This window comes from Cervus canadensis, chromosome 15 (assembly GCF_019320065.1).
Source record: "Cervus canadensis isolate Bull #8, Minnesota chromosome 15, ASM1932006v1, whole genome shotgun sequence".
Taxonomy (NCBI): domain Eukaryota; kingdom Metazoa; phylum Chordata; class Mammalia; order Artiodactyla; family Cervidae; genus Cervus; species Cervus canadensis.
This window is the reverse complement of record NC_057400.1, coordinates 37,889,867-37,902,225: the sequence shown is the minus strand read 5'-3', so window position 1 is coordinate 37,902,225 and position 12,359 is coordinate 37,889,867. Positions and strand designations below refer to the sequence as shown.

The window sequence follows — 12,359 nt, the reverse complement described above, 5'->3', positions numbered from 1 at the left end:
TTATTTATACTAGATGTATGGCACAGGATATCTGACCACCTGTCTCTCAAAAAGTAGGTAGAATTTGCTTAAAAAGATTATTTGAATATAAAGATCAAAATCTCAACTGTCCATTGTTAAGTAATTTTAATTTGTTTTTGCTATATTAGAATTATATTTTATTCTAAAAGTAAAATATTATTTCTTATATATAAAATATAAATGTTATAAGAAGTTATATTTTATTTACCATCGATAGAAACTGGTGATGTGGGAAGATGGTTTTTGTACTCATCTTGTTTTTAAAATAATATCAGCTTTGGTAGGATAGAAACAACATTGTTTAAGTAGCCTAATAACTGCCACATAAATTCAGTCACTTGATCTTTTTGAGCCTCATTTCATTATCTGTAAAATGGAGAGAGTGACAACTAATTCCTATGGTTGCACTGGGAATTATACGCAATGATGAGCATGCATGAGACTAGCATATGTTTAGCTGCTGAGTACCTTCTGGTTGTGTTCACTCAGTGGACCCATATCCCTAAGTTACGTGTCTTGATTTCCAGGTTATACTTCTCCTGGAAATAAAAAATTCAAGGAGACCCTGATGTTACCACCATTTGTAGTAACAAATGGTTTGAGACTATGTGTTGGGAGATTTATTCTTCCCAACTTCAAACGCTTAAAATATGAGACTGAAGAATAACCACAGTAGGGAAGGTTTTTTTAACTTTGAAAGAATTTTCCATATTTTGTGATTGTAAATTTCCATAAGTTGTAATTTAATAGAATCGTGAGATAAATAATACTCAGTGAAACTTCAGGATTTCTGGACCTACTGCCCCTCCCCTGGTTCATTTCCCATTTTCAGAGGAAGCCACTGAAACCCTGTAAGGTTAAAGACCTTCTTCAAAGTCAATCAGCAAGGGCGTGATAGAGCTATGACTGGAACCTTCAACTTTTCCTGAATTCTTTATCTATACCATCACCAGATCATCCTGCTGTGTCATCATCTGGGATCTAGTCTGGGCCATTAAAAGAATGAGAACGTTCAACTCACTCGGCAGTATGAAAGGAGATGCATTTCTTTGTGACGTTTTTCCAATGGTCTGTGTACCTAGTTCATTCACTCATTCCTATATGAATTACAAATGTATTTTGATTGTTTCATAGAACAACTAGCTCTAACTCCTCCAGTAAAATGAGACATCATCACTAATTGCATAGTAATTAGTAGTTGTTAACTTACATAGTGCTTTCTAGGTATTAGGCATTATTCTAAGGGCTTCACATAGATTATTTTATTTTCCATAACAGCACCATGAGGAGGAATCCCTTATCTTTCATATAAGGAAATGGAGGCACAGAGGAGGCAAGCAATAGCCAAATATGAAGGCCTCTGTCAAATTTGAATCAGAAGATGCTAGAGAGAGAGATTCTACTGTCAGAAGATCCCTGGGTAGATGGATCTTTATTATATGAGCTCTGTTTTATGCAGGAAGAGTGACTTAAAACATTTTCAAATCATCTACATTTTATATATCTAGTTCTACTGAATCCCAATCAGTCTACATTATAAGGTTCTACCATAGCACATAAATATCAACAGAAGATTATATTTATTTATATTGATAACCAGTGGTATAAATAGAAGAGTAAGCTGTTATACTTGATCCAGTGTTGATAACAAAATGGTATTTTATTTCATGATTTTAAGTCCCTTAGTATGTAATAATAAAAATGGTTATAGAGATAGTATTTTACTGGTCAAGAAAAATTATCAAAAGAAGAGAGAATTTCTATTGATCAATATGTGGTTTTTCTTTCTTACACATGCAATTATATAGAAATATTATCTGTATTGCTTACATTGACATTTGAAGTTGAGTATAAAAATAGCCATTAATATATCACATATTTTACAGGTATAAAATCAGCTCCAGTTTGAGTAATTAGCAATTTCAAGACTAATTTGAGTAAAAATGGTTGGATAGAAAAACTATATTGCAGGGGGGTGTTGTGATTTAACAAAATCTTCATTAAGTAATGATACAAAGGCTTATTCAGCACTGTTCTATTTTAAAGTAATTCAAATGAAATTTGAATAAGTTACTCACAACCACTGGATTTTTCATGATAATAGACATTTTATATCAGAACAGAAGTACTCTACCACTTTGATCATGTGAGTTTATGTGGGGTGTGTGTGTGTGTTTATTAAGTGGGGAATGTTGTGGAAACTTGTGAAGGGAACAGATTAACAAAGTCTAATTTTTATTGATGTAGATTTATTGCATTCTACAATTGATGTGTGTTTGCTCTATTGAATAGATGTGTTCATTAAAGAAACTCGCCTGAAGGTCATGGTCTATATTCAAATGAGTCTCATTCTAAGATGTATTCTTTAGTGAAAAGGGGGACATATAATGGCTCATCAATGCCTTAAAAGTCCTGTGACAATACAATACTGTTAAAATATCATAGAATATAAATGTAAAGTCTCACAATTTTTTAAAGCTGTGACTATCTGCGGTTAGCTTTGTGTTTTTAGCACATTGACTTTAAAGGAGAAATTGTAAATGAACAGAATACACTGGATTGTTTGGATAGTGAGCTCCTTAAACAATGCTTAAATGTTCTACAAATGATGCTGGACTGCACTTCTAGGTTACTGTGTTACTGTATCCTAGCATTTCATAGGAACCATTGATTTAGGAATGAGCTGGTTGAGTTTAAAAAGGAGGGATTTACACCAAGGATGAGAAAATTGTTTAAAAATGTAGTGTCAACTGAAAAGATTGCTTGTAAAAATATAAGCAACAATAAGTGATGACTGGGCAACGCTTTTGATAAAACACATGACTGAGAGAGAGGACCAGCTTTAGCACGTATGTTTTATCCAGTGCTATTAAACTGTCTCAGTTTTCATTAAGACTGAATTTCTTTGCATGATAACTTTCGCATCTTAAAGCGTCTTGCCTTATCTTTTCCAGGTTTGAAGTGCGTTTGTCTTTTGTGTGACTCTTCAAACTTTACCTGCCAAACAGAAGGCGCATGCTGGGCTTCTGTTATGTTAACCAATGGAAGGGAACAGGTGATCCAGTCCTGTGTCTCTCTCCCCGAATTAAATGCACAAGTCTTCTGTCATAGTTCCAACAATGTTACCAAAACGGAATGCTGCTTCACAGATTTTTGCAACAACATAACACTGCACCTTCCAACAGGTAAAAGGTTTATCTTTGTTCATTCCAAATTTCATTTTACTCTTGGGAAATTATAAGCATGATAGAAATCAAACTGTCTTATGTTTCTTTAAATAAGAAAATCTGTTTTACAGTTCTTTCTATTTTTTTTTTGCTAAAATTCTCTAGAGCCTAGCTGAGGTTGATTTTTTAAAAATTGTACAAGACTGTTGAAACACTGACAACAGCATAACAATTTTGAAGAAATCTGTCCACATGAATTGTATTTTTTGAAGTGATTAATGAACCTAGAATAAAACATAAACTTTTATGCATCCTTTTAAAGGAAAGAAATTTAAATGTATACCAAGAAAAAAGAAGAGAAAAAAGAGCAAAACTAAAAATAGTAGATTGCCAACTTTCATGGAAACAGAATCTTTTTTTCATGGGTGCCTTCTGCATATCTTCTTTGTCTGCCCACACTCAAGTGAGAGCACTTGTTAGCAGAAAAACAGAGTAGAATTTGACCCTCTATTATTGTGTGAATATATTGCTGCCTTTCCCACAATTTCGTGGAGTTTCATCCTAATTTATAAGATACAAAAATGTTAATCTGGCCTTTTTTCTGGAATCTGAAATTTGGGGGACTATTAAAGAGGTAAGGAATTCAAATTAAAAACTAATTTATAACATGAAAATGTCTTGATAGTAAATTTTCTTTAATATGTTAGTATCTATACAAAGATAGATATTCTTCTTCACAAATGAACATTTGAAAGTACTGTTATCCAGTCTCAGATATTCATATATCACCATATTCTACTATAGTATTTTTAACTTATTATTATTATTATTAATAAATTAACTGCTCCTTTTATTTTTTTTTTTACTGGAGAACATTTACTTTATGCAAAAAACAAGTTTATTTGGCATAAATAGAAGATAAGTAAATAAACAAACAAATGTACTGACTGTATTTCTGGTAGCTATTTTACATTTTCTTTTTAAGAGAAGATAGTCATGTTAAAAACATACTGACATGAAATGAGACACTTTGATACATAATCAGAAAAACTAAGAGAACCAGAGAAGAAAATCTTGTGTGATTTAATGTTATTTAGTATCATATTGGTTTACCACTTCAATAAAATCATTTCATATACCACCTTTGATACTTGTCTCATTCTTTGGGAAACATTATTCTAAAGCATTATCCTATATGTTACAACCTCAGAAGTCATACTTGGAATATTTCATCCCTGAAAGCTACTAGGAATCTTAGATTTTACACCACAATTATTCTGTCTCAGATTCCATAGACTTCCTTGGTTTGGTAGTCATCTGATACCTATTGTGATACCAGGATTTATTTTCCTTATACTTTCTTCCCTGGTTTTGGTAGACCAGAGACATGAAGATCCCCTATATTTGATGCTGTTCTTCCCATGACCAAGATCAAAAAGACTGAGGGGAAGGAAAGTCTCCATATTAGTCTGTGGCAATGACCTCTTTAATGTGTCTTCTCAAGAAATAATTATCCATAAGAACATGTTCTGCCAGTCAGTAGGGGTACAAGATAACACTGTGCAACAAAATGTCTAGGAAGACAAAATATTTCACATACAATTGGGCAAATTAAAGGTAATGAGTGCAGTCAGGATGTGAATCCTTCCCAGTTCAGCTCTAAGTTCTGCCTAACTACCCAGATGCCTGTATTCTACCTTCAAGTCCAGTTGGTAACCAGCCTTTCTTAGAAAAAAAATGCAACAAACAAGCAATTTTATTGAGGTATAATTAGATATAATGAAATGCACACATCTTAAGTGTATGGTTCGATGTGTTTTGACACATACATTTATGTAACTGCCACAACATTTCTATTACCTCAAAATGTTCCCAGTCAGTCTCCAATTTCACCAAAGCCAGGAAACTGATTTTCTAATCCCTGTAGATTAGATTTATTTTTCCTGGAGTTTCACATCAGAGGAGTCCTATGGAGGAGATTATTTTGCACTTGGCTTCTTTCATTCATCCTGTTTTTGAGATTTATTCATGCAGCTTGTTACCTTTTAACTGTTGGGTAATATCCCTTTGTAGGTTTTGCTTTGTTCTTTTTAAACACCCATCCACAATGGGTATTCAGGTTGTTTCGATTTTGGGGCTGTTGTTAACAAAGCTGCTGAATAACTGAGTACAAGTCTTTGGATATATGTCACCTTCTCTTGAGAAAATATCTAAGGGTAGAATTGAAGGATCATATGATAACTGTATGTTTAATTTTTAAATCTAATCTCTCAAATAGTTTTCAAATTGCTTGTACCACTTTATATCCCCAGTAGAAATGTCTGATAGTTCCAGTTGGTCCATATTTTCCCAGCACTTAGTATAATCAGTCTTTTTAATTGTGGACATTCAAGTGATTGTGTAGTGGTATTTCATTGTGGTTTTCATTTGCATTGCCTTAATGGTTAATCATGTTAAATTATTTTTTTTTCTTGTGCATATTAGACATTTATGTTTCTTTCGTTATAAAGTGTCAAATCTTTTGCATATTAGAATTCATTTATCTTCTTATGGATGACTTTAAGAGTTCTTTATATATTCTGAATACAAGTCGTTTATCTGATAAGTGTATTATGATGATTTTCTCACATTCTATGGATTTTGACATTTTGTTTCCTTGAAGGTGTCTTTTGGAGAGTAGAAGATCAAAATTTGATGAAATGCATTTTATTTTTTAAAAAATTATTAATAGTTCATATATTTCATATCCTAAGAAATGTTTATCTATCCAAAGGTCATAAATATTTTCTTTTATGGCTTCTTCTAGGAATTTTAACATTTCAGCTTTTACATTTAAGTCTATGTTTAGTTTAAATGTAATTTTTTTTTATTTTGTGAGGTCAGGTGGAATATTTATTTTTTCCATGTGTATTTGAAGTTGTTCTCAGCATCATTTATTGCAAAATCCATCCTTTCAATTTCTTTGATCTTTTGATTGAAAATAAAGTGACCATATGTATATGGGTATATTTCTGGCCTCCAAATGTCTATAGTTATGCCACTATGAAACTTTCTTGATTATTATAGCTTTATAGTAAGTATTAAAATCAGATAATATGACCCTCTCAACTTTGTTCATTTTCAAGTTGATTTGCTAGCCTAAGTTATTTGCATTTCCATTTTAGAATTGGTACTTCCCTGGAAGTCCAGTGGTCAAGACTACACTCCCACTGCTGAGTGCACAGGATCAATCCCTGGTCAGGGAACTCTGGCATACCGTTGCACAGCCAAAAAAAAGAAAAAGTGGAAAAAATAAATTTTAGAATCATTTTGAAAACTTTCATAAAAATACAATGCTGAAATTTTTATTAGATTGAGTTGAATATGGATTAGTTGGAGAAAATAGTCAGGTAACGATATTAACTTTTTTGATCCATGAACATAGTATGTTTTTCCATTTATTTAGTTTTACTTCAGTTACTCTTAGAGTTTGTAGTTATTAGAAAACACATCTTATACATATTTTGCTTGGATTCTTCTCTAGATATTGCATGCTTTTAGATGCTATCATAAATGGTATTTTTGACATCTCAATTTCTAAATGTTAACTACCAGTATATGAAAATAAAATTAATTTTATATATTGACCTTATATCCTATACACTTATGAGAATAACATATTCTAGTAGCTTTTAAAAAAATTCTTTGACATTTTCTACATACAGAATAATTTTGTCTGTGAGTACAGCCAATCCTTTCTGATCTCTATGCATTTTATTTCTTTTCTTGCTTTTTTTTTGCCTTGGCTAGGATCACCAATATGATGATGAGTAAGAGTGGTTAAAGTAAATATCCTTGTCTTTTTCCTGGTTCTAGGAGGAATGCCCTCACTCTTTTACCATCAAGTATGAAAGGTTTTTTTGTTTTTGTTTTTTGGTAGACAATTGCTATCAACTGAGGAAATTTGCTTTTATTCCTAGTTTGGGGAAAGTCTTTTTAAAAATCATGGGTGAATATTAATATTTTCAAGTATTTTCATGGATTTATTGAGATTATAACATGACTTCTTTACTGATATGGATTACCTTGATTAATTTTCAAAGACTACTTATAACTGGGAAGGTATGCATGCTAGTAATTAATTTGTCTACAAAGAAGTGCTTTGTGACATTTAATGATATCAAATTTCTTTTCATAAACTAAGAATTTGTTTCTTTTAGTGACTTGGTATGGTAAATTGACATTCAGATGAGTAGGACTGCATGTGCAGTCCTCTTGGATTGGATTGTTCTCTCTGTGAGGTAGTGCTGAATGGTTATTAGCTGTGTTTGGAACAGCAGTGTTGGAGAGGAGTTGGGAACGCTCAGACTGAGCAGGGACACAGCCAGCACCAGTAACTTTGCTGCTTTTGTGTCATCAGTAAGTGTGGTTGATATCCCCTGCTTTGCCTAAAGAGGATTTATCAATTTCAAATGTGATCACATATATATGAAATAAATAAACGTGCTCTGAAAAGCAGATAGTGTGACATTTCTACAGTACTTAATACACTGCATCACATTCATGAGTAAAATAGTAGAAGAAAACGTTGAGAGGTGACCAGAACAGGTTGAAGAAAATCTGGGACTTCTCTTTTCAGTTGCAGCTGAAAACCAAGTGGGTCCTTGCCTCTTGGCTCTTTCAGCCATCACCCCAGACTGTGGGGCCATTTCTGGATAGCTGACTTGGTGTAGACATAGTGACTACTCTTGTCATGTTTCAGCTGTCTCTTTTCTGTCCTTGAGTCCTGCTTATGATGATTGAGCTCTTGCTATATTTCTTTGTGACAAAATTCCTACCCTGAATACATCTTGTGACTTTTTTCTCCCCATTTCCTCTTCCTGATGGTGTCCTTATAACTCAGCACCTGGAAATCTGTAGCCACAAACTCTTGCCCTCCTAAAATCCTTTTAAGTGTTTGATTCTAATTCTTCTTAGACTAGTAGCTTTCGTACAGGTTTCCATTGTGACACACAGAAACACATTTTGTATAATTTCCCCCATATGCACACATATCTGAAATAAGAATTTTACAAAATATTCTTACTTGTAAAATGTGCAAAGTACTCCATGAACTTTCATTAAGTAAAAATTCTAATCATATCCCACAAGTTGTTTACATGTTTACAGTTTAAGAAACACTGCTTAGTTGATATTTAAAATGTAGTAATTTTAAATGCAGTGAGGACATTTGTTATTTTAATTTACTAGTTCAACAATCTGTTGGTATTAAGAATCTAGTTACTATTTTAATTTACAATGTTTTTTTTCTTAAATGGCCTTTAAGACCTTACACATTCATTTTTAATACTAAATTGGATTAAAGTCAAATTAATTTGGATCATTATAACCAAGATGTGATTTAGATCACATAAAATTCAATCACTTGCCCTTAAAAAAGTACTTCTTTGTTTGACATTGCATGCGGGTTTAATCTTTAGGAGTTAAGTTTTTTGATAGAAGTAATTTTATAGTTTGGTAGACATATAACATTAGAAAAAATTGCTTGTTTCCCTGGAGCTTATTCTGTTAGATATATTTGATGTCACCGGAGTGACCTTCAAGTTCAACTATTATCACAAATATTTAGAGGGTTTTTTTCTTATGTAAACTTGAAAGCCAACAACCATTTCCAAAAACAGTTGTGTTTTGACTAATGCTTGGAGTTCATGTCTCTACTAATAACAAATATGTTATTATTTTCATTAGGCAGCATACCAAATATATTTAAAAATTACAATTAAATACAGGCAATGCAAATCAATTAAGCAAGAGAAACATATTTTATGTAGTGTAACCTAATTTCTCATTACTGTTTATTTTTAGACCAGATAAAAATAACTCTTAAACTCCAGAAATATCTACCCACCTTTCCAGATGCTGCTTGTCTTGCCCTGACTCCAGTGACTTTAGATTTAGTACTTCTCAGGCTTTATTAAATTTCTTTCACGGTAACTCATGCAGATTGTCCATTCACAACTTCTTTTGAAATTAAGAGAGAATTCACTTTGGCAGGAAAAATTCAGCTTCAAAAGTAAATGATGTATTCTTAACTCTTAAAGAATATTTCCCTTTCAATAAAAAAAAAGGACTTACCCAAACATGTACTTTTTGGGTGGAGGATGGGGGAGGGAGGTTGTTTATAGGGTGAAAAAACAAATAATAAGTGAAAAAGTTCCATTTTTTTGTAAAAGTTCCAAGAGATATTTTGGGTGTGTGTCTCTATAATGGGTTCTGTCTGTGAGCTCTCTAATAAATTTCACAGTTTCTTCACTGATTTAGTTTAAGTTGGGCCCTTTGTTTTTATTCTTCAAGCTTCTTAAACTCTTTTCCCTATATTTTCTAATATTGGAGTCTCTGATCATTTTAATAATTACAGCTTCTATGAATTTGAATCTGCTGATTTCTATTCTTGGTTGGCCACTTTCCTTGTGTGTTTTGTAATTTTTTGATTGTGAGCTCATATTTTGAGAATCATATCTGGAGGAAACTTTTGAGGCCTATTTTTAAATATATTCCTCCAGAGGAAATTTATATTAGCTTCTGCCAGGTATCTGGAGGTGCTACCAACTGAAATCTATTCAGTATTTTGATTAGTTTTTTTTTTTTTTTTGCCAACATATAGCATAAATTCTGGCTCTAAGTATGCCTATATAGATGCACACTTATGGTGAGGAGCTTTTTTTTTCCCTGCTCTACTGAAAGTGAAGATTGAGACAAACAAATAGATGAATATAGACCCAGGGACTCTCTGCAGAACATTTTCTATTTTGTTTTATTTTCAATGTAATACCGTTCATATTTGACTGATTTATACTAGGATCTCTGATCTGACCTTTTGTGATTTCAGGAACCATGTTTTATCTCCTGATCTTGTGATATAGTCTGATAAGCCAAGCACTTTACTACCAAGGATTGGCAGATGCCTCCAGGGTAAATGGCCATCCTAGTGTTCAGATATCTCTTTGGATCTGAATTTTATTTTTGGTTGCTGAGTAATGAATTTATTTCCCTACCAGGTTAATCATATAATAGAAAAAAGGTTTTCATTTGTATTTTATTCAGCATTTTTGTGTATGATGTACTAAGAAGGGCTTCTGTGGACATCTAAAGTGTAACTTGGCAGAAGTGGAAATTCCATGGTGGTTTATTTTTGAAATGATGCTGGCGTAATTATCTATCCATCTGGAAGAAGACAGGGCTGTACCACAGTGTCATACCATATACAAAAATAAATTACAGCTTGATTAAATATCTAATTGTGAAACATAAAACAATTTAAATGTCAGAGGAAAATTTAGGAAAAAAAAGATTTTTATGACTTTACAGTATGGAAGCTGTTTTAAATAAGACAGGAAATCCAACTGTTATAAAAGGAAAAGACATAATTGACTACATGGGAACTAAAATAAAAATGAATAATAAAAGACAACATAAGTGAAACCAAAGATAAATGAAATATGGGATAGAAATATTTGTATTATATATGACTAGAAAAAAAGGTAACTATTTGAAAAATAATGAGCCTCTGTGTGTGTGTGTTTGTGTGTGTATCCACGTGCATGGCAAGAGAAAGAGTGAAAAGAGGGAGGAAAGAGAGAGCTAAATGAAAAAAAATGGGCAAAAAACACATTTTACAGAAATTTTATAGAAGAAAATATTCAAAGTGGTCAAGTACTGAAAAGATGATCAAGTACTGAAAAAATAAATGTTGGGGAGATGCAAACTGAAGTAACATACCATTTTTTCCCACTCATTGGATTGGTAAAAGTTAAAGGAGGATGTTTTCAACTAAAAGTTTCAAATACTTAGATAATATCTTAACCAATGAAGGAGTTCACAGCCTCAACATGATAAGAAATCTGGAAATAGGTTCTTTCTTTGATTTGTTAACATACAGACAGACTCAACAATGTCAACAGCCTTCTTTCAGTTTTCTTTTCATGAGAATCAGTGAACATCATCGTTGCTTAACGTATCATTATCTGACTTTCTGATAACTCTTATTTGGAACATTTTTTCCTCCTGCATATCTGCTTTTTCTAGCAAGGGAAATGTTGGGTTTTGCTACTAGCAATCTCAAGATTCAGAGAAAAGTGAAAAAGCCTGGTTGGCTCAATTTGGGTCGTCTAATAGAAACTGCCATGTTTAGCAGAAATATCAAAGGTCTCTCTCTTTCCTTACTGCCAGTTTAGAATGGATGTAAATTCATCTCCTTCTAACCCCAGGGAGGAGGCTTGGATTTATTAGTAAGCAGAACAGGGGGAAAAGAAAAACAAAGATAAACAACAACTTTAAAACAAACCCAAAACCTTATTCTTGGGAAGGTGTGGACATAGCCTAGCCATCACATAGATTTTACACCTGAGTTTCCATTCCTCGAGTGATACTCTCCAGAAGAAAAACTTAAAAAAAAAAAAAAAAAAAAGACCCAGATTAATAGTGTCTCCAGTGGCCTGCCAGAAGAAAGTTCAGACTCTCTGGAGAAAGGTACTTTAATATTAGGTCTCAGAGAGACACACACAAACACTTTTGCAAGGACATGAGAAGTACATAATGAAGAACCAGCACTCGGAGCTCACAGGGTTTCAAAATGACATGAGCATGAGCCAGCGTAACAGAGCACAAGGTTTCATATGTAGGAGCTATCAGACAATGATTATAGAGCACCTATTCTACGTTTAAAGAAGCAAAAGGAAAATTTAAAACATTTCTTAGAGAATAGGAAATTGTAAAAAAAAAATGGACTAGTAGATTTGAACAATAAAAGAAGAAAACTTTTTAAAATTAAAAATACAGTAACAAAAATTAGAAACTTAATGTATAGGTTTAACAACAATTGGTATAACAACAACTGAAGAGAGAATTAGGGACCTGAAATATGGGTCAGAAGAAACTATTTTGTATGTAGTAATATAGAGAATATATAATGGAAAATATGGAAGAGAGGATGATAATTAGAGGAAAGTATAAGAAAGTTGATATGTGCTTTGATATACATATATGTGATATATGTGCTTTAATATACAATGCATATATTACATAAAAATGTTGACATTTCTATTAGTGGAAGATAAAATTAACTTCAATGCAAAAAATATTACTAGAGTTAAAAAAGATCACTTTTTAATGATTAAAGTTTCAAGTTACAAG

General features: G+C 32.5%; 1 protein-coding gene across 5 annotated transcripts in view; it reads left to right on the top strand.

Annotated features, from left to right (window-relative positions):
• Nucleotides 1–12,359, top strand: part of ACVR1C (activin A receptor type 1C) — an 86,728-nt gene that overhangs the window by 25,863 nt on the left and 48,506 nt on the right. For all 5 annotated transcript variants that reach the window (XM_043488104.1, XM_043488108.1, XM_043488107.1 and 2 more), the window contains exon 2: nt 2,976–3,206. In XM_043488104.1, coding sequence (XP_043344039.1) covers nt 2,976–3,206 — 231 coding nt within the window. The remainder of the gene's footprint in view (nt 1–2,975; nt 3,207–12,359) is intronic.